The sequence below is a fragment of the Ranitomeya variabilis genome, chromosome 1 (assembly GCF_051348905.1).
Source record: "Ranitomeya variabilis isolate aRanVar5 chromosome 1, aRanVar5.hap1, whole genome shotgun sequence".
NCBI lineage: Eukaryota > Metazoa > Chordata > Amphibia > Anura > Dendrobatidae > Ranitomeya > Ranitomeya variabilis.
This window is the reverse complement of record NC_135232.1, coordinates 11473939-11494236: the sequence shown is the minus strand read 5'-3', so window position 1 is coordinate 11494236 and position 20298 is coordinate 11473939. Positions and strand designations below refer to the sequence as shown.

Below are 20298 nucleotides of genomic sequence, written 5' to 3'. Positions count from 1 at the left end.
GTCTTCTCTGTCCCCCTTCTCAGGGTCCTCATCCTCCAGGGCAGAGCAGAGAACATTAGGCTTTGGCCTCGCTGATTATCATTTCATACTTGATCCCACAATGTGCTGGGAGCTCGGTACCGGTGGTGAGGACCACAACAATGTAATTTAGTCCCTGATACATAAACCTAGAATTACCGGTTCTGAGAGACGTGTCTCATATATAGACAGATACACGGCCGGTCATGTATTCAGTCTGTGTGTCTCCACAGATGGATCCAGGAGGAGAAATCCACCAGAGAGATGTCCCCGTCCTCTGCATCCCCAGGACTATCCGGAGGAGAATCACAACATCCCGGAGGATCATCAGGTAGATGACACTGAAGCCCCCACAACATCTGACCATGAAGTGATGGGACCTGAGCTCATCTTACATTTTTCTTTTTAGGGTGAAGATCTGGTTGATATTAAGGTTGAGGTTATACATGGAGGACAAGAGGCGATCGCAATATGGGCCGGTCAGCAGGGTGAGGAGGGGAGACTGTCATGTCTGTTCTGTGGTCATCTACTACTACTCCCATCATCTCATCATCACATGACATAATCTATTCCATCACTGTGTGTTTCCTACAGATGGAGTTGTGGAAATAAATCCACCAGAGAGATGTCCCCGTCCTCTGCATCCCCAGGACTATCCGGAGGAGAATCACAACATCCCGGAGGATCATCAGGTAGATGACACTGAAGCCCCCACAACATCTGACCATGAAGTGATGGGACCTGAGCTCATCTTACATTTTTCTTTTTAGGGTGAAGATCTGATTGATATTCACGTTGAGGTTATACATGGAGCACAAGAGGCGATTGCAATATGGGCCGGTCAGGGTGAGGAGGGGAGACTGTCATGTCTGTTCTGTGGTCACCTACTACTACTCTCATCATCTCATCATCACATGACACAATCTATTCCATCACTGTGTGTTTCCTATAGATGGATCCAGGAGGAGAAATCCACCAGAGAGATGTCCCCGTCCTCTGTATCCCCAGGACTGTCCGGAGGAGAATCACAACATCCCGGAGGATCATCAGGTAGACGGTGCTGAGCCCTGTACCGGATCTGTATATGGGGGGACATTTCTCATCGAGGTCATAGATGTCACAGATTTTGGTGGTTTCTTGTATTGTGCTGATTGTAACATCTGATATATCAGGAGGAAGATCCGACTAAGAATAAAGTGAAGGAGGAGACAGAAGAAGAAGTGATGACGAGGGGGGATCAGCCGTATGTGAGTGACGGGAAGGAGGAGATTCCGGGAGATGTTTCCACAGGTATGTAATAATTGTAATAATGACCGGCATGATGATGACTTGTGTGTGATGATGATGACCAGCGTGTGGTAATGATGATGACTGGTGTGTGATGATGATGATGGCCGGCGTGTGATGATGATGACTGGTGTGTGATGATGATGACTGGTGTGTGATGGTCATGACCGGCGCGGGATGGTGATGACTGGCGCGTGATGGTGATGAGCGCCGCGTGATGATGATGATGACTATGAACGGTGCGTGATGATGATGATGACGTTGACTGGCACGTGATGATTATGACCAGCACATGATGATGACCGGCGCGTGATGATAATGATGATATCCGGAGTGTGATGATGACGTCCGACATGTGATGAGGACGTCCGGCGTGTAATGGTTAATGATGACTTGCGTGTCATGATGAAGATGACCTACATGTCATCATGATAATGATCGGCGTGTGATGATGATTATGATGACCAGCGTGTGATGATTGGAGTGTGATATCGTGTGGAGTCTATGGTGCAGTGAAGCTTTATCCGCTGTTCACATCACAGCAGAAGCATCCGGTGATGGCGCAGCTACTCCTGTAGAGTCTGGTGGTGCACCGATGAATAACAGGGCCACCTTCTGTTCCTAGTGTCATACACTAGGGGACATCTCACATTCAAATAGCATCTAGTGTGTTATAGATGCCTGATCCAGAGGCCACAAAAGTTCTGTTCCTAATGTCAGACAGTAGGAGACCTGAATTTAAAATAGTTTGCAGCATCTAGTGTGTTATAGAGGCCTGACCCAGAGGCCACCAAAAAATTCTTGTGTTCCTAACGTCTAAGGCTACTTTCACACTAGCGTCGTGCACTGCACGTCGCTATGCGTCGTTTTGTAGAAAAAACGCATCCTGCAAAAGTGCTTGCAGGATGCGTTTTTTCTCCATAGACTTGCATTAGCGACGCAGTGCGACACATTGCCACACATCGCAACCGTCGTGCGTCCGTTGCGTTGCATTGCGTCGGTCCGTCGCCACCAAAAAAACGTTGCATGTAACGTTTTTTGGTGCGTCGAGACCGTCTTTTCCGACCGCGCATGCGCGGCTGGAACTCCGCCCCTGCCTCCCCGCACATCACAATGGGGCAGCGGATGCATTGAAAAACAGCATCCGCTGCCCCCGTTGTGCGGCGCTTTCACTGCTTGCGTCGGTAAGTCGCAACGACGCAATTCGTACGACGCTAGTGTGAAAGTAGCCTTACAGTAGGGGACATCTGACTTTCAAATTGTTTGTAGCATATATTCTTTGTCATACAGGCCTCATCCACACTCAAACAATTATTTTTTTCTGTGACTAACACGACACAACACGCCATATTTCAACTTGGGATTTACTGTTGCTGAAGTTCAGCTGTTTGCAGAGTTGGTGCAGAGTTTAAAATCTAATTTTTTGTTGCTAATACTGTGCTCCTATCACACTATCTGAAAAACATGACTGAGAAAAAGCGAGGCTGTGGTGGAAGGGGAATTAGGCTTCGTGTTCAATAGTACGTGGGGTAGGTGTTAATGTTTGTGAAAGCACTAGTGAAGCAATGTCACATCCTATGCAACTGACAACTTCTGTTACTGGACGGGCTACTCCACTACCTTTCTTTGACAGATGCACAGTGGTACGCATTGTTGATGAGGCCCAGAAAGAGCATGTGCTCGAGTGGATGGCAAGCGCAGTTTTAAGTGGCTTCGCCTTAACATCACACCCCGAACAGTCCACAGAGGTGGCACCCAAATTCCCCTTGCTTCCCCTCGCGTCCCAACTCTCCAACCGTACAACTGACTGTACGGAACCACAGATGGGTGAGTCTGAAAAGCTGTTCACACATTCTATGCCATGGTCATCAGAAGTGTACTCAAAAGCTTCACAGAATCAAGAGGAGGAAATCTGCACCAATCCCCCAATTTTTTTTTTACTTGGATCCAGGTCAGGGCAAAGTAGGGTCCGAACAGCATCCTGACCCTCGTCATAAGACTTTAACCCCGGGGGAGGAGGTGATCCTGATGAGACTCATATCTAAGGCTCACGTAGACTGTACTGTGCTGTTAGAGCAGGAAGAGGAGGAGGGTGACTCCAAGGGCATGAAATGTGATAGCACAGAGGATGATGATGAGGTGTTAGATCCCAGTTGGCGTAAACATAGAGGGACACAGCTGAGTAGGTCATCTGAGGAGGAAGACAAGGAGGTCACGGAAATGCTGCCTTTCCACCTGGTAGGTACAGACGGTTTCCAAAAGCTCCTGGCTGTCGCAGTCCCCCAGTACAAATTGCCCAATTGCCATTACTTTTCTAAGAAAGCTGTGCCTGAGCTACAACAGCATGTTGCAGACAACATCACCCGTTCCTTGACTAAATCTCTGTCTGCCAGGGTGCATTACACCACAGACACTTGGACAAGTAAGCATGGCCAAGGGCGTTACATCTCGCTGACTGGGCACTGGGTGACTCTGGTGGCTGTGTGGGCAGGCCATGTCCGATAACAGTGCAAACCCTATGGCGAGGCAAGCTCACACACATGCTTTGCATGGCTCGTGTCCTCAACCTGGTGGTACAGCATTTTCTCCACCATTATCCTGGCCTGGGTGAGCTTCTCCCGAAAGCACGTTAGCTTTGTGCTTATTTCTGCCATTAGCACCCCTCTGGTCATTGACTTACATCGATACAAAGGTCTTTGTCAATGCCAAGTTAACAGGTTGATATGCCGACACGGTGGAAATCCACTCTGCACATGTTGCAGGGACTGTGTCAGCAGCAACGAACCCTGATGCAGTGTGTTATGTTGTATAGCCTGGGCCAACGCAGTACGAACGTAGCGCACATCACATTTACAGAATGGGCACAGATTAAAGGGAACCTGTCACCCTCCCCTGTCGTTTTTAACTAAAAGAGCCTCCTTGTGCAGCACTAATGCTGCATTCTGTCAAGGTGGCTCTTTTATTTGGGGTCCCTTCCAATGCTGCAATATTGGTTTTTATTATTTGCCCGCCATACCTGTATTCTGTCCGGGGGGCAGGTCTTTTACCCCCGGACACAAATGCCTCCCAGCCATCGCTCAGCCCCTCTGGACACCGCCTCCTGTGCCTTCATTAACGTCCCCGGCGCCTGCGGGCCGGGGACCAGCTCATGCACCAGCACAACAGAGTCCAAATCTTACACGTGGTGAACAAATGGAAAGGATGGTGCAGGAGTATCTAGAACTGATTATAAATACAATCAATGAGGGTTTGGACCCTTTCACATTTTGGTCTTCCAAAATGAATGAGTGGCCTGAGCTCGCCTCACACGCCGTGGAGGTTTTATCGTGCCCAGCAGTCAGCGTTCTCTCAGAACGTGTCTTCAGCGCTGCTGGTGGTGTCCTGACAGATAAGCGCAGTTGGCTGTCCCCTGAATGTGTAGACCACCTAACTTTCATCAAGATGAACAAGTCATGGATCTCCAAAGACTTTTGCACCCCAATCGCAGACTGTACAGACTAGGTGATATTGCATATTTTAGTGTGATGCCACACTATTTCTACTGTGGTGAAATTGATGCCACTTTGTTGGTGTCTGCCAATAATTTTTGGAAAAGTGAACACTCCTGGTTGGGTGTCCTTCATGCGTGTTACCTGTAGCAGTAGGCCTCTGAGACCATCAGGCCTCCACCTCCTTGGATTCAACTACTCGTGTTACTATCCTTAAATTTTTCTGACAATGGTAGTCTACAAAACTGATATTTTTGCCACCTGAGTGTGGCTCAGCATGAAAGCACGTAGAAATGTTGCATGTGGTATCAGGGATCCCAGCAAAGGAGGCCTACACCGATCCCCACCTCGTCTTACTGTGACGTTCAATTGAAAGCTGTAAATGCTGTCCCAGACCCCAATACCTCATGTCTGGCTGATTGCTGCAGTTCTATGCTAAAATTTGTACTGTTGGTGAATTGATGCCACTTTCCTGATGTCTGTCCCTCATTTGAGGTGTTTTGGCAGCATTTGGGGCAGTTCTAAGGTGTTTTGCATGCGTTTGTTTTTGCCTACCATTGACATGAATGGCGTTCAGATTTTTACAGCAAATATTCGTCGAATTATTCGGCGAATATTGGAATTCGGCGTTAGTAATCCAAACCGAACATTGCAATATTCTCTCATCTCTTGTAAAAATGTATTTTTTTCCTCACAGTTCAATGGTATAGCATTTTGTGAAACCATACCTCTAGACATATTCCTTGCGGGGTAGAAAGACGAAACAGCAAAAATGATTAAAATGTTTATAAGTTTATTGAAAGATAATTAAAAACATATAAAATACCAAAAATTAAGCTATAAGAACCACACATGACAGAGCACACAAACAGGGACTTCTGAAAAAATCAATATACATGTACCAAGCCAGGTATGCTTTAAAGAATTAATGCCTTATGAAAAGCATATTTATAAATAAATAAATATGATTAACTGTGCTGTTAATTATATATTACACTTAATTATATGTGCAAAAAATGCGCCCCCATAGAGGAAGCATTAGCGAAACGGCGCTGTCGGGGTGAGAGCACACGCTGAATCTGGGACCGTGCTTATTTATAGCCAGGTATGATTATATGTTTCTGCTACATTACGTTCACGGGGTAAGCTGGATCCTTGCTGACATAATTTTGTAATAGCACATTGTGCGGTATACATTTGCACTAAGCACTCAGCACTTTAGATCGGATCCATACTGTGGCTACTCGGTAATGACACACGTGCATAGCAGGTGCTTTACATTGGACACTTAGCATTTTATGCGAGATCTGTGGACATTATGCCCTTGCACTGAACATGTAGCACTTCATGCTGGATTTATTTTGTTGTAATTTTGTAATGGCACATTCATGCATTATGCGCTTGCACTGAGTATCCAGCACTTTATGATTATCTAGTTATATATACATGCAATTTATACTAGGACACTTTAGGTCATCCACAAGGTCACATTTATTATTCATTTATTTATTTATTTTTTATATATATAATTAATGGATATTTATTTATTAGCACTTTATGTAGCATTTTTTGCACATATAATTAAGTGTAATATATAATTAACAGCACAGTTAATCATATTTATTTATTTATAAATATGCTTTTCATAAGGCATTAATTCTTTAAAGCATACCTGGCTTGGTACATGTATATTGATTTTTTCAGAAGTCCCTGTTTGTGTGCTCTGTCATGTGTGGTTCTTATAGCTTAATTTTTGGTATTTTATATGTTTTTAATTATCTTTCAATAAACTTATAAACATTTTAATCATTTTTGCTGTTTCGTCTTTCTACTCTGTATTTAAGTAGTAGTGTGTATTTATTACAGTTTTTGACGTTTTGCAAAAAAATCCTTTTCTATAAGACTGTGTTTAACATATTCCTTGCGGGGCCTAGTTTCCAAAATAGGGTCAGTTGTGGGGGTTTCCACTGCTTAGGCACAGCAGGGGCTCTGCAAACACTACGTGGCGTCCGCTATCTATTTTCTCCGATTTTGCGCTCCAAAAGTCAAATGGTTCTCCTTCTTTTCTGATCACTGCTATGCTCCCAAACAGTATACAGGTCCTTCTCAAAAAATTAGCATATAGTGTTAAATTTCATTATTTACCATAATGTAATGATTACAATTAAACTTTCATATATTATAGATTCATTATCCACCAACTGAAATTTGTCAGGTCTTTTATTGTTTTAATACTGATGATTTTGGCATACAACTCCTGATAACCCAAAAAACCTGTCTCAATAAATTAGCATATCAAGAAAAGGTTCTCTAAACGACCTATTACCCTAATCTTGTGAATCAACTAATTAACTCTAAACACATGCAAAAGATACCTGAGGCTTTTAAAAACTCCCTGCCTGGTTCATTACTCAAAACCCCCATCATGGGTAAGACTAGCGACCTGACAGATGTCAAGAAGGCCATCATTGACACCCTCAAGCAAGAGGGTAAGACCCAGAAAGACATTTCTCAACAAATAGGCTGTTCCCAGAGTGCTGTATCAAGGCACCTCAATGGTAAGTCTGTTGGAAGGAAACAATGTGGCAGAAAACGCTGTACAACGAGAAGAGGTGACCGGACCCTGAGGAAGATTGTGGAGAAGGACCGATTCCAGACCTTGGGGAACCTGAGGAAGCAGTGGACTGAGTCTGGTGTGGAAACATCCAGAGCCACCGTGCACAGGCGTGTGCAGGAAATGGGCTACAGGTGCCGCATTCCCCAGGTAAACAGCGGCAGAAGCGCCTGACCTGGGCTACAGAGAAGCAGCACTGGACTGTTGCTAAGTGGTCCCAAGTACTTTTTTCTGATGAAAGCAAATTTTGCATGTCATTCGGAAATCAAGGTGCCAGAGTCTGGAGGAAGACTGGGGAGAAGGAAATGCCAAAATGCCTGAAGTCCAGTGTCAAGTACCCACAGTCAGTGATGGTGTGGGGTGCCATGTCAGCTGCTGGTGTTGGTCCACTGTGTTTCATCAAGGGCAGGGTCAATGCAGCTAGCTATCAGGAGATTTTGGAGCACTTCATGCTTCCATCGGCTGAAATGCTTTATGGAGATGAAGATTTCATTTTTCAGCACGACCTGGCACCTGCTCACAGTGCCAAAACCACTGGTAAATGGTTTACTGACCATGGTATTACTGTGCTCAATTGGCCTGCCAACTCTCCTGACCTGAACCCCATAGAGAATCTGTGGGATATTGTGAAGAGAAAGTTGAGAGACGCAAGACCCAACACTCTGGATGAGCTTAAGGCCGCTATTGAAGCATCCTGGGCCTCCATAACATCTCAGCAGTGTCACAGGCTGATTGCCTCCATGCCACGCCGCATTGAAGCAGTCATTTCTGCCAAAGGATTCCCGACCAAGTATTGAGTACATAACTGAACATTATTATTTGATGTTTTTTTGTTTGTTATTAAAAAACACTTTAATTTGATTGGACGGTTGAAATATGCTAATTTATTGAGACAGGTTTTTTGGGTTATCAGGAGTTGTAGGCCAAAATCATCAGTATTAAAACAATAAAAGACCTGACAAATTTCAGTTGGTGGATAATGAATCTATAATATATGAAAGTTTAATTGTAATCATTACATTATGGTAAATAATGAAATTTAACACTATATGCTAATTTTTTTAGAAGGACCTGTATTGGCATGCTCAGGAGAAATTGCACAACAAGTTGTATGGTGCATTTACTTTTGATAAAATTAAAAATGTGGAGCTAAAGCAACATTTTTTGGGGGGAAAAATTAAAATGTTTGTTTTTTCCCTCCACATTGCTTTAAATCCTGTGAAGATCCTAAAGGGTTAATAAACTTCTTCAATGTGGTTTTGAGCACCTTGAGTGGTGCAGTTTTTCGAATGGTGCCACTTTTGGTATTTTCTGTCACATAACCCCTTTCTGCCATTGGACGTACTATTCCGTCCATGTGGGGTGGGCCTTACTTCCCAAGGACGGAATAGTATGTCCAGAGCGATCGGCCGCGCTCACAGGGGGAGCGCGGCCTATCGCAGCCGGGTGTCAGCTGACTATTGCAGCTGAAATCCGGCACTATGTGCCAGGAGCGGTCACGGACCTCCCCGGCACATTAACCCCCGGCACACTGTGATCAAACATGATCGCAGTGTTCCGGCGGTACAGGGAAGCATTGCGCAGGGAGTGCTTCCCGGATCCAAAATGGCCACGGGGCTGCATCCGGGTCCTGCAGGGAGGTGGCTTCACAGTGCCTGCTCAGAGCAGGCGCCGGGAAGCCTCCCTGCTGTGCATGTCAGATCACTGATCTGACACAGTGCACAGCAAAGTGTCAGATCAGCGATTTGTCACTTTACTGTGATGTCCCCCCCCCCCCCCCCCCCGGGGCAAAGTAAAAAAAGTAAAAAAAAAAAATTACATGTGTGAAAAAAAAAACTAAATAAATAATAATAAAAAAAAAATATTGTTCCAATAAATACATTCCTTTATCTAAATTAAAAAAAAACAACAATAGAAGTACACATATTTAGTATCGCCACGTCCGTAACGACCCGACCTATAAAACTGTCCTACTAGTTAACCCCTTCAGTGAACACCGTTAAAAAAATAAAAAACAAGGCAAAAAAACAACGCTTTATTATCATACCGCCGAACAAAAAGTGCAATAACACGCGATCAAAAATACGGATATAAATAACCATGGTACCTCTGAAAACGTCATCTTGTCCCGCAAAAAACGAGCCGCCATACAGCATCATCAGCAGAAAAATAAAAAAGTTATAGTCCTCAGAATAAAGCGATGCAAAAATAATTATTTTTTCTATAAAATAGTTTTTATCGTATAAAAGCGCAAAAACATAGAAAAAGATATAAATGAGATATCGCTGTAATCGTACTGACCCGACGAATAAAACTACTTCATCCATTTTACCAAATGCGGAACGGTATAAATGCCCCCTCCCCAAAAGAAATTCATAAATAGCTTGTTTTTGGTCATTCTGCCTCACACAAATTGGAATAAAAAATGATCAAAAAAGTCACGTGCCCGAAAATGTTACCAATAAAAACGTCAACTCGTCCCGCAAAAAACAAGACCTCACATGACTCTGTGGACCAAAATATGGAAAAATTATAGCTCTCAAAATGTGGTAACGCAAAAAATATTTTTTGCAATAAAAAGCATCTTTTAATGTGTGACGGCTGCCAATCATAAAAATCCGCTAAAAAACCCGCTATAAAAGTAAATCAAACCCCACTTCATCATCATTAATTAAATTTAAGAGGGGACTGGATACGTTTCTGGAAAAGTATAATGTTACAGGGTATATACACTAGATTCCTTGATAGGGCGTTGATCCAGGGAACTAGTCTGATTGCCGTATGTGGAGTCGGGAAGGAATTTTTTCCCCAATGTGGAGCTTACTCTTTGCCACATGGTTTTTTTTTGCCTTCCTCTGGATCAACATGTTAGGGCATGTTAGGTTAGGCTATGGGTTGAACTAGATGGACTTACAGCCTTCCTTCAACCTTAATAACTATGTAACTATGTAACTATGTAACCCCCTTAGTTAGGGAAAAATTAAAAAATTAAAAAAATGTATTTATTTCCATTTTCCCGTTAGGGCTAGGGTTAGGGTTGGGGCTAAAGTTAGGTTTGGGGCTAAAGTTAGGGTTAAGGTTTGGATTACATTTACGGTTGGGATTAGGGTTAGGGGTGTGTCAGGGTTAGGGGTGTGGTTAGGGTTACTGTTGAGATTAGGGTTAGGGGTGTGTTTGGATTAGGATTTCAGTTATAATTGGGGGGTTTCCACTGTTCAGGCACATCAGGGGCTCTCCAAATGCGACATGGCATCCGATCTCAATTCCAGCCAGTTCTGTGTTGAAAAAGTAAAGCAGTGCTCCTTCCCTTCCGAGCGCTCAAACAGGGGTTTACCCCAACATATGGGGTATCAGCGTACTCAGGACAAATTGGACAACAACTTTTGGGGTCCAATTTCTCCTGTTACCCGTGGGAAAATACAAAACGGGGGGCTAAAAAATAATTTTTGTGGAAAAAAAAGTTTTTTTATTTTCATGGCTCTGCGTTATAAACTGTAGTGAAACACCCTGGGGCTTCAAAGTTCTCACAACACATCTAGATAAGTTCATTGGGGGGTCTAGTTTCCAATATGGGGTCACATGTGGGGGGTTTCTACTGTTTAGTTACATCAGGGGCTCTGCCAATGCAACGTGACGCCTGCAGACCAATCCATCTAAGGGTACCGTCACACAGTGCCATTTTGATCGCTACGACGGCACGATCCGTGACGTCGCAGCGATCGTATGGTTATCGCTCCAGCGTCGTAGACTGCGGTCACACGTTGCAATCACGGCGCTGGAGCGATGCCGAAGTCCCTGGGTAACCAGGGTAAACATCGGGTTACTAAGCGCAGGGCCGCGCTTAGTAACCCGATGTTTACCCTGGTTACCAGCGTAAACTTAAAAAAAAACAACAGTACATACTCACATTCCGGTGTCTGTCCCCCGGCGTTCTGCTTCTCTGCACTGTGTAAGCACAGCGGCCAGAAAGCACAGCGGTGACGTCAGACGTCACCGCTGTGCTCGCTTTCCAGCTGGCCGGCGCTCACAGTGCAGAGAAGCTGAGACGCCGGAGGACAGACACCGGAATGTGAGTATGTACTGTTTGTTTTTTTTACGGTTACGCTGGTAACCACGGTAAACATTGGGTTACTAAGCGCGGCCCTGCGCTTAGTTACCCGATGTTTACCCTGGTTACAAGCGAACACATCGCTGGATCGCTGTCACACACAACGATCCAGCGATGTCAGCGGGTGATCAAGCGACGAAAGAAAGTTCCAAACGATCTGCTACGACGTACGATTCTCAGCAGGATCCCTGATCGCTGCTGCGTGTCAGACACTGCGATATCGTATTGATATCGCTAGAACGTCACGAATCGTACCGTCGTAGCGATCAAAATGGCACTGTGTGACAGTACCCTAAGTCTGCATTCCAAATGGCGCTCCTGCCCTTCTGAGCTCTGCCATGCACCCAAACGGTGGTTCCCCCCCCACATATTGGGTATCAGCGTACTCATGACAAATTGGACAACAACTTTTAGGGTTCAATTTCAACTGTTACCCTTGGAAAAATACAAAATTGGGGGCTAAAATATAATTTTTGTGGAAAAAAAAGGATTTTTTATTTTCACGGCTCTGCGTTATAAACTGTAGTGAAACACTTGGGAGTTCAGAGTTCTCACAACACATCTAGAGAAGTTCCTTGGGGGTCTAGTTTCCAATTTCTTCTGTTACCCTTGGGAAAATACAAAACTGGGGGCTAAAAAATAATTTTTGTGGGAAAATTGTTTTTTATTTTTACGGCTCTACCTTATAAACTTCTGTGAAGCACTTGGTGGGTCAAAGTGCTCACCACACATCTAGATAAGTTCCTTAGGGGGTCTACTTTCCAAAATGGGGTCACTTGGGGGTTTCAATATTTAGGCACATCAGGGGCTCTCCAAACGCAACATGGCGTCCCATCTCAATTCCAGTAAATTTTGCATTGAAAAGTCAAATGGCGCTCCTTCCCTTCCGAGCTCTCCCTTGTGCCCAAACAGTGGTTTACCCCCACATATGGGGTATCAGCGTACTCAGGACAAATTGTACAACATCTTGAGGGGTCCAATTTCTTCTCTTACCCTTGGGAAAATAAAAAATTGGGGGAGAAAAGATCATTTTTGTGAAAAAATATGATTTTTTATTTTTACGACTCTGCATTACAAACTTCTGTGAAGCACTTGGTGGGTCAAAGTGCTCACCACACATCTAGATAAATTCCTTCCTTTGTTTAGGCACATCAGGGGCTCTCCAAATGCAACATGGCGTCCCATCTCAATTCCAGTAAATTTTGCATTGAAAAGTCAAACGGCGCTCCTTCCCTTGCGAGCTCTGCCATGCGCCAAAACAGTGGTATCCGCGTACTCAGGACAAATTGGACAACAACTTTTGGGGTCTATTTTCTCCTGTTACCCTTGGTAAAATAAAACAAATTGGAGCTGAAATAAATTTTTTGTGAAATAAAGTTAAATGTTCATTTTTTTAAACATTCCAAAAATTCCTGTAAAACACCTGAAGGGTTAATAAACTTCTTGAATGCGGTTTTGAGCACCTTGAGGGTTGCAGTTTTTAGAATGGTGTCACACTTGGGTATTTTCTATCATATAGACCCCTCAAAATGACTTCAAATGAGATGTGGTCCCTAAAAAAAATGGTGTTGTAAAAATGAGAAATTGCTGGTCAACTTTTAACCCTTATAACTCCCTAACAAAAAAAAATTTTGGTTCCAAAATTGTGCTGATGTAAAGTAGACATGTGGGAAATGTTACTTATTAAGTATTTTGTGTGACATATCTCTGTGATTTAAGGGCATAAAAATTCAAAGTTGGAAAATTGCAAAATTTTCAAAATTTTTGCCAAATTTATTTTTCACAAATAAACTCAGGTAATATCAAAGAAATTTTACCACTAACATGAAGCCCAATATGTTACGAGAAAACATTGCCAGAAGCACCGGGATCCGTTGAAGCATTCCACAGTTATAACCTCATAAAGGGACAGTGGTCAGAATTGTAAAAATTGGCCCGGTCATTAACATGCAAACCACCCTTGGGGGTAAAGGGATTAAAGTCACTTTAAATGTAAGGTGGTCTCTAAATAAATAAGGTTTGGTAAATTTTGTTGGAAGAAAGAGAAATTGCTGATAAATTTTTAACCCTACTAACTTTCTAACAAAAAAATTTTGTTTCAAACATGATTCTGATGTAAATTAGAAATGTGGGAAATGTTATTTATTAACTATTTTTGATCATTTCACTATATGGTTTAAGGGGATTAAAAAAATGTCAAATTTTTGAAGTTTTCATAAGTGAACGCAAATAATGACGGCCACAATTTACCACAAACGTGAAGTACAATATGTCACAAAAAACAATCTCAGAATCAGTGGGATGTGTGCAAGCTCCAGCGTTATTACCACATAAAGTGAAAGTGGTCAGAATGAGTCATTCAGAATGGTCATTCACGTACGTAATTTACAAAGTGGCTTGGTTAATGTGCCTTCAGAGCTATTGCAGTCTTCTATTGTTTCTTATCATGCCCTTACACATACTGAGGCCATGATTAAAGTGGTTGGAGCTTGACTGCTCCTGGGTGTAAGGTCACCTTTGTGACTAGTCAATCTCATTTGCATACAGTACTGAAATATTAAAACTCCATTTTTAATTGCGTGAACTCTTTTCTGCACTAGGTACTTTTTGGCAGGGCCGGTTTTAGACAAAGTGGGGCCCTAGGCAAAATTCAAATTGGGGCCCCAAATTCTGAAACATTGCACTAACAACCACACTACAGTCAATTCAGTGCATTGAAGTGAGTTTTTAACTAGTAGCAACATCTTTAACCCCCAAGAAGCCACTAAATAACAAAGACAAAATTTCTGTCCAAGGAGTAAAACATGGTGCGGGCCCGCACAGCGATAGAGTAACTGAACCTGCGTCTCAGAGGCGGGTTCAGTTACTGCACAGGCAGAAACCTGCCACTGGGGCCGGGAGCAGAAGAGATGGGGCCCAATGCGGTGTCATTAGGATAATCATCGCAATTATCTTGCATGAGAGAATATACACTAGTGTGAGCGACCCCTATAAGGATATATGCACACGTTGTGGATTTGGCTGCGGATCTGCAGCAGACTTGGCCCTGCGGATTCGCAGCAGTTTTCCATGTGATGTACAGTACTATGTAAACCTATGGAAAACCAAATCCGCTGTGCCCATGCTGTGGAAAATTCCACACGGAAATGCTGCGGTTTATTTTCCGCAGCGTGTCAATTCTTTGTGCGGATTCTGCAGCGTTTTACACGTATTCCATAATAGGAATACAAAGGTGTAAAAACGCAGGTGGAATCCGAACAAAATCTGCATAAAATCCGCAGATAATCCGCGTTGAATCTGCAGATAAAACGCAGGGGTTTTACCTGCTGAGTCTTCAGAATCCACGTGGAAAAATCCGCAATGGAATCCGCAAAGTGTGCACATATAGCCTCACAGAACAAAGTGGTCCCGTGGCTAGCGATCAGTGACATCATCACTCCTGGTGCCAGCGCACACTGCAGAGCGGCCTGTGCAGGATGCTGACTAGTGACAGTAGGTATCATTCATTTTTTTAATATCACTTTTTTTTTTTCATTTCTTTTTTACGTTACTTACATTGTAGTTTTGCACAAATCGGAGAACCATGAGTCAAAGAATAGCCAAAAACAGTTATAACAAAATATACAAAAATGTATTGAAGGCACATCACTGCCATAGGTAAAATATTACCAAATTACACCAAAGTAATAAAGTGACTAAATCCGTGGTTACAATAGTGACTTGAGAGCACCAGTATGGGACAATACAATCATTGATTTGTGAACATGCAATAAATATGCTGTCAACAGAATGCACTTAAGGCTATCCGCCAAACACTGGCAGCCCGGCTAAGTAAATGTAAAAATATGCATCAGTGTTACAATGGTAGCCAAGAGCCAAAATGCACACAATACAAATAGAGAGATCAGTTACCCATGTGGGATGAAGTAGAGGTCCCGTCCGGATTCCAGTCACATACCCCAACGCGCGTTTCGCGTTTGAACGTTACCGCTTCCTCAGGGGGATCCGGACGGGACCTCTACTTCATCCCACATGGGTAACTGATCTCTCTATTTGTATTGTGTGCATTTTGGCTCTTGGCTACCATTGTAACACTGATGCATATTTTTACATTTACTTAGCCGGGCTGCCAGTGTTTGGCGGATAGCCTTAAGTGCATTCTGTTGACAGCATATTTATTGCATGTTCACAAATCAATGATTGTATTGTCCCGTACTGGTGCTCTCAAGTCACTATTGTAACCACGGATTTAGTCACTTTATTTACTTTGGTGTAATTTGGTAATATTTTACCTATGGCAGTGATGTGCCTTCAATACATTTTTGTATTTTTTGTTATAACTGTTTTTGGCTATTCTTTGACTCATGGTTCTCCGATTTGTGCAATATTTATGGTTGAGTCGCCATTCTTTTTTATACACGGCTGATGTTCCTTTATGTACATTGTAGTTTTGGTTGCGTTGCTGACTGCGCAGACTGCAGTGTGTGACTGGTGTGGTAGTGCAGACAGTTGAAAAAAACTCACCAGTAAGCAATGAAGTGTCTTCTATATGATATGGGAACACTTGTCTTCTGGGTGGCAGCACAGCTCCTGCATTTTTGTGTCCCTGACAGGGGCTGCTGAATGCTGTGCAGTGTCAGGACAACGTCAGTGGTCAGGTCACCGTGTCACATAGGAAGGTCCTGCCGCTGAACAGCAGCTGCCAGCCCAGGACACAGTATAAATTATAACCTGAAGCCTGCTGCACAGTGAGGGTGGACGGCCACAGCGGAAGAACAGGAGAACATGCAGAGCGCAGGTCAGGTCTGTATAACACGCCTGACTGCTTCTGCCTCAGGGATTGCAGCCGCTGAGCCGACATAGATAACACAGACAAGGCAGTGCAGCCAGCGCCGCCAGGAAACACTCACAATTGCAGAACAGATAAGAGACAGATGCACTTATGTCTGCCTCTTCTGCAAAGCAAAGCACTGCCTTGTGTTATTTTAATTGTAAGCAAGCTCCATTGTGGTCATGGAACCAGCAGGGGGCCCTTGGAGGAGCGGGGGCCCCAGGCAGCTGCCTGGTCTGCCTGTGCTTAACGCCGGCCCTGCTTTTTGGCATGATAGGAAGCTTGACAGAGTGAAATGGAGCTGTTGGTATATTAAGGAGGTAAATTCTGATGGCAGGTTCCCTTTAAGAAGTGTCTGTCTATTTTCTGTTTAATCTCTGCCACCTCTGACTTGTGCCAATGTCACCAGTTTATAAGTGTTCTTCACATTACCCATCATCATGTTAATGTTATGGCATGTAGATGTCTTCCTTATTACTGATCCTTTCACTGATGAGGGTCTTTAATGTGAGCTCCATAAAGTAAATGTAGAAATCCCTTTTGTGTTGTAGATTGGATGTGATTTTTTTCTATTTTTCATCCTTATAGGAAATTCTTTTGAGAATAATGGTTTATCACTAAATTGTAAAAAAGATGTCCCGAAGCACTATAGTGGAGAAAACCTCATTACCATTCATGTGCATCCTGGACTTCACAGTACTTCACTTTCTTATAATCCTCCTAATCATGAGGAAACCTCTCCTGATCAATCTCTCATTGTTACCACAATTTCAGGTAACAAAGTGGATACAAGATTTCAGTGTGACAAGCAAATTACTAGAAGCTCAGATTTTTTAACACAAGGAAAACACAAAGCAGAGAAGCCATACACCTGTTCAGAATGTGGGAAATGCTTTACAAAGAAATCAAAATTTGTTAGACATGAGAGAAGTCACACAGGAGAAAAGCCATATTCATGTTTGGAATGTGAGAAGTCCTTCACAGATAAATGGACTCTTATTACACATCAGAGAATTCATACAGGTGAGAAGCCATATTCATGTTTGGAATGTGGGAAATGCTTTACAGATAAAGGACATCTTACTAAACATCAGAGAATTCATACAGGAGAGAAGCCGTATTCATGTTCAGAATGTGTTAAGGCCTTCACAGATAAAGGTGATCTTATCAGACATCAGAGAATTCATACAGGAGAAAAGCCATACTCCTGTTTGGAATGTGGAAAATGCTTTACAGATAAAGGGCATCTTACTAAACATCAGAGAATTCACAAAGGAGAAAAGCCATTTTCATGTTTGGAATGTGAGAAGTCATTCGCAGATAAAGGCTGTCTTATTAGACATCAGAGAATTCATACAGGAGTGAAGCCATACTCCTGTTCAGAATGTGGGAAATGCTTTACAATTAAATCAAAATTTGTTATACATCAGAGAATTCACAAAGGAGAAAAGCCATTTTCATGTTTGGAATGTGGGAAATCCTACACAGATAAAGAGAGTTTTCTTACACATCAGAAAATTCACACAGGAGAGAAGCCTTATTCATGTTCAGAATGTGGGAAGTTCTTCACAGGTAAAAGGAGTCTTATTAAACATCAAAGAATTCATGCAGGAGAGGCTCCATATTCATGTTTAGAATGTGGGAAATGTTTTTTATATAAATCAGAAGTTGCAATGCATGAGAGAATTCACACAGGAGAAAAGCCGTTTTCATGTTCAGAATGTGAGAAAGCCTTCACTGATAAAGGGAGTCTTATTAAACATCAGAGAATTCACAAAGGAGAGAAGCCATATTCATGTTCAGAATGTGGGATGTTCTTCACAGCTAAAAGGAGTCTTATTAAACATCAGAGAATTCACGCAGGAGATAAGCCATTTTCTTGTTCAGAATGTGGGAAATGTTTTTTATATAAATCACAAGTTGCTATGCATGAGAGAATTCACACAGGAGAAAAGCCATTTTCATGTTCAGAATGTGAAAAGGCCTTCACAGATAAAGGGAGTCTTATTAAACATCAGAGAATTCACACAGGAGAGAAGCCATTTTCATGTTCAGAATGTGGGAAATGTTTTTTATATAAATCACAAGTTGCTGTGCATGAGAGAATTCACACAGGAGCAAAGCCATTTTTATGCGTGGAATGTGGGAAGTCCTTCACATATAAAGGGTATCTTATTATACATCAAAGAATTCACACAGGAGAGAAGCCATATTCATGTTCAGAATGTGGAAAGTCCTTTAGAGATAAAGGGAGTCTTAGTAGACATCAGAGCATTCATACTGGATAGACTCCATATTCATGTTAAGAATGTGGAAATGTGTTAGAGATAAATCACATCTTGTTAAGGTACCTTCACACTCAGCAACTTTACAACGAGAACGACAACGATCCGTGACGTTGCAGCGTCCAGGATAGCGATCTCGTTGAGTTTGACACGCAGCAGTGATCTGGATCCCGCTGTGATATCGCTGGTCGGAGCTAGAAGTACAGAACTTTATTTGGTCGTCAGGTCGGCGTGTATCGTCATGTTTGACAGCAAAAGCAACAATGTCAGCAATGTTTTACATGGAGCTAACGACCTGTGAGAACGATAAGTGAGTCACCATTACGTCACAGGATCGCTCCTGCATCGTTGTGGAGCTGCTGTGTTTGACGTCTCTACAGCGACCTAATCAGCGACGCTGCAGCGATCTGCTCGTTGTCTATATCGCTGCAGAGTCGCTGAGTGTGACAGTACCTTAAGACATCAAATAATTCACATGGGGAGAAACCATTTTCATGCTTACAATGTGGAATGTACTTTCCAAAAAAATCAAGTTTCGTGAGCCTGGAGAGAAATCACGCATTGAAACATGTTCAGAATGTGGTAAATCTTTCATACATAAATCATATATCTTGTAAAACATGAGAGAAGGTATGCAGGAAAGATAATGTAATTATGTTCTCTGTGTTTTATACATTTTTAATAAACATTGCTCAGTATAAATGAGTACACCCCCTTTGATAAGATTTAATTAATATCTCACTGAACTTCAGAACAATTTCTAACATTTTGCCAACACTAAATTTCATAGAACATTTTGTGTGGGGGGGAATATGATGTAGAAGAGCTATGTGGAGGGGGAATATGACGTAGAGGAGTTGTTTGGAATATAATGGATCTGAGCTGTGTGTGGGGGAATGTAACAGAGGAGCTGTGTGGGGGAAATATAATGGAGAGGATTTGTGTGTGTGGGGTATATCTTTATCTATATCTTAGAGGATCTTTATGTGTGGGAGAATAGGATGGAGAGGAGCTGTGTGTGGGGGGCTATAACGGAGAGGAGCTGTGTGGGCAGGAATATAACAGAGAGGAGCTGTGTGTGTGGAGGATATAACAGGAGCTGTGTGGGCGAGAATATAACAGGCAGTAGCGTAGCTACCAGGAGGGCAGAGGGTGCAGCCGCCCCGGGCCCACCGCTCACAGGGGCCCACCTGGAGCTACTGCCAATGCCAACTATATCGGCGTGCACAGCACGCCGATATAGTTAAGCTCCACTGTAGTGCAGGGAGACATGATCTTACTGCACTACAGCTGTCTGTTCTATAGACCGGGGATGCTGAATGCCGGCCCGGATCTGTACCTCTAAGCTGCTGGGGTCAAACTGCAGACACACCCACATTGCACGATGTGTCTGCAGGAAAGACCTGACTGCGCAGGGCTTCTTCCTGCTGAGAGGAGCAGGAGAAAGGACAGACTGTGGCGCTGTAAGTAGGAGCTCAGGCTGCTGCCTGCACCCGGGGGCTCGGAGGTCTCTGTAGTTAGGAGGGGGCAGGAAGCTGATCATCTGACAAGTCCCAGATTATTTCTTATCTTGTGTTTGGGATCTTGCTATCTGAAGCACAGTGGATTTAAGGTACCTTCACACGAAACGACATCGCTAGCGATCCGTGACGTTGCAGCGTCCTGGC

The 20298-nt window shown here is 43.2% G+C and overlaps 2 protein-coding genes across 3 annotated transcripts in view; both read left to right on the top strand.

Moving 5' to 3' along the window:
• LOC143793382 (gastrula zinc finger protein XlCGF66.1-like) overlaps positions 1 to 793 on the top strand; it is a 98316-nt gene extending 97523 nt beyond the window's left edge. Inside the window, exons 5-7 of the mRNA XM_077280298.1 lie at positions 252 to 349; positions 428 to 506; positions 789 to 793. Coding sequence (XP_077136413.1) covers positions 252 to 349; positions 428 to 506; positions 789 to 793 — 182 coding nt within the window. The remainder of the gene's footprint in view (positions 1 to 251; positions 350 to 427; positions 507 to 788) is intronic.
• A 179-nt stretch (positions 794 to 972) lies between these two features.
• On the top strand, positions 973 to 19337 carry LOC143793554 (uncharacterized). Of its 2 annotated transcripts, XR_013220149.1 has the most exons (4): positions 973 to 1068; positions 1191 to 1308; positions 16935 to 18693; positions 19091 to 19337. XR_013220149.1 is itself a non-coding variant. In XM_077280624.1 (3 exons), exons 2-3 carry the CDS (start codon positions 1242 to 1244, stop codon positions 18632 to 18634), a joined length of 1767 nt encoding a protein of 588 aa, XP_077136739.1. In that variant the 5' UTR covers positions 973 to 1068; positions 1191 to 1241; the 3' UTR covers positions 18635 to 18971. The 2 variants fall into 2 exon arrangements, 1 of the variants encoding a protein (XP_077136739.1); XM_077280624.1 differs by lacking the exon at positions 19091 to 19337 and having other exon boundaries at positions 16935 to 18971.
• The last annotated feature ends 961 nt before the right edge of the window (positions 19338 to 20298 follow it).

Bases quoted from the DNA above. Each gene is read 5' to 3' on its own strand.
- LOC143793554 (XM_077280624.1), top strand. From the start codon at position 1,242: ATGACGAGGGGGGATCAGCCGTATGTGAGTGACGGGAAGGAGGAGATT. The intron at 1,309-16,934 runs GTATGTAATAAT...TCATCCTTATAG, and splicing joins TCCGGGAGATGTTTCCACAG to GAAATTCTTTTGAGAATAAT.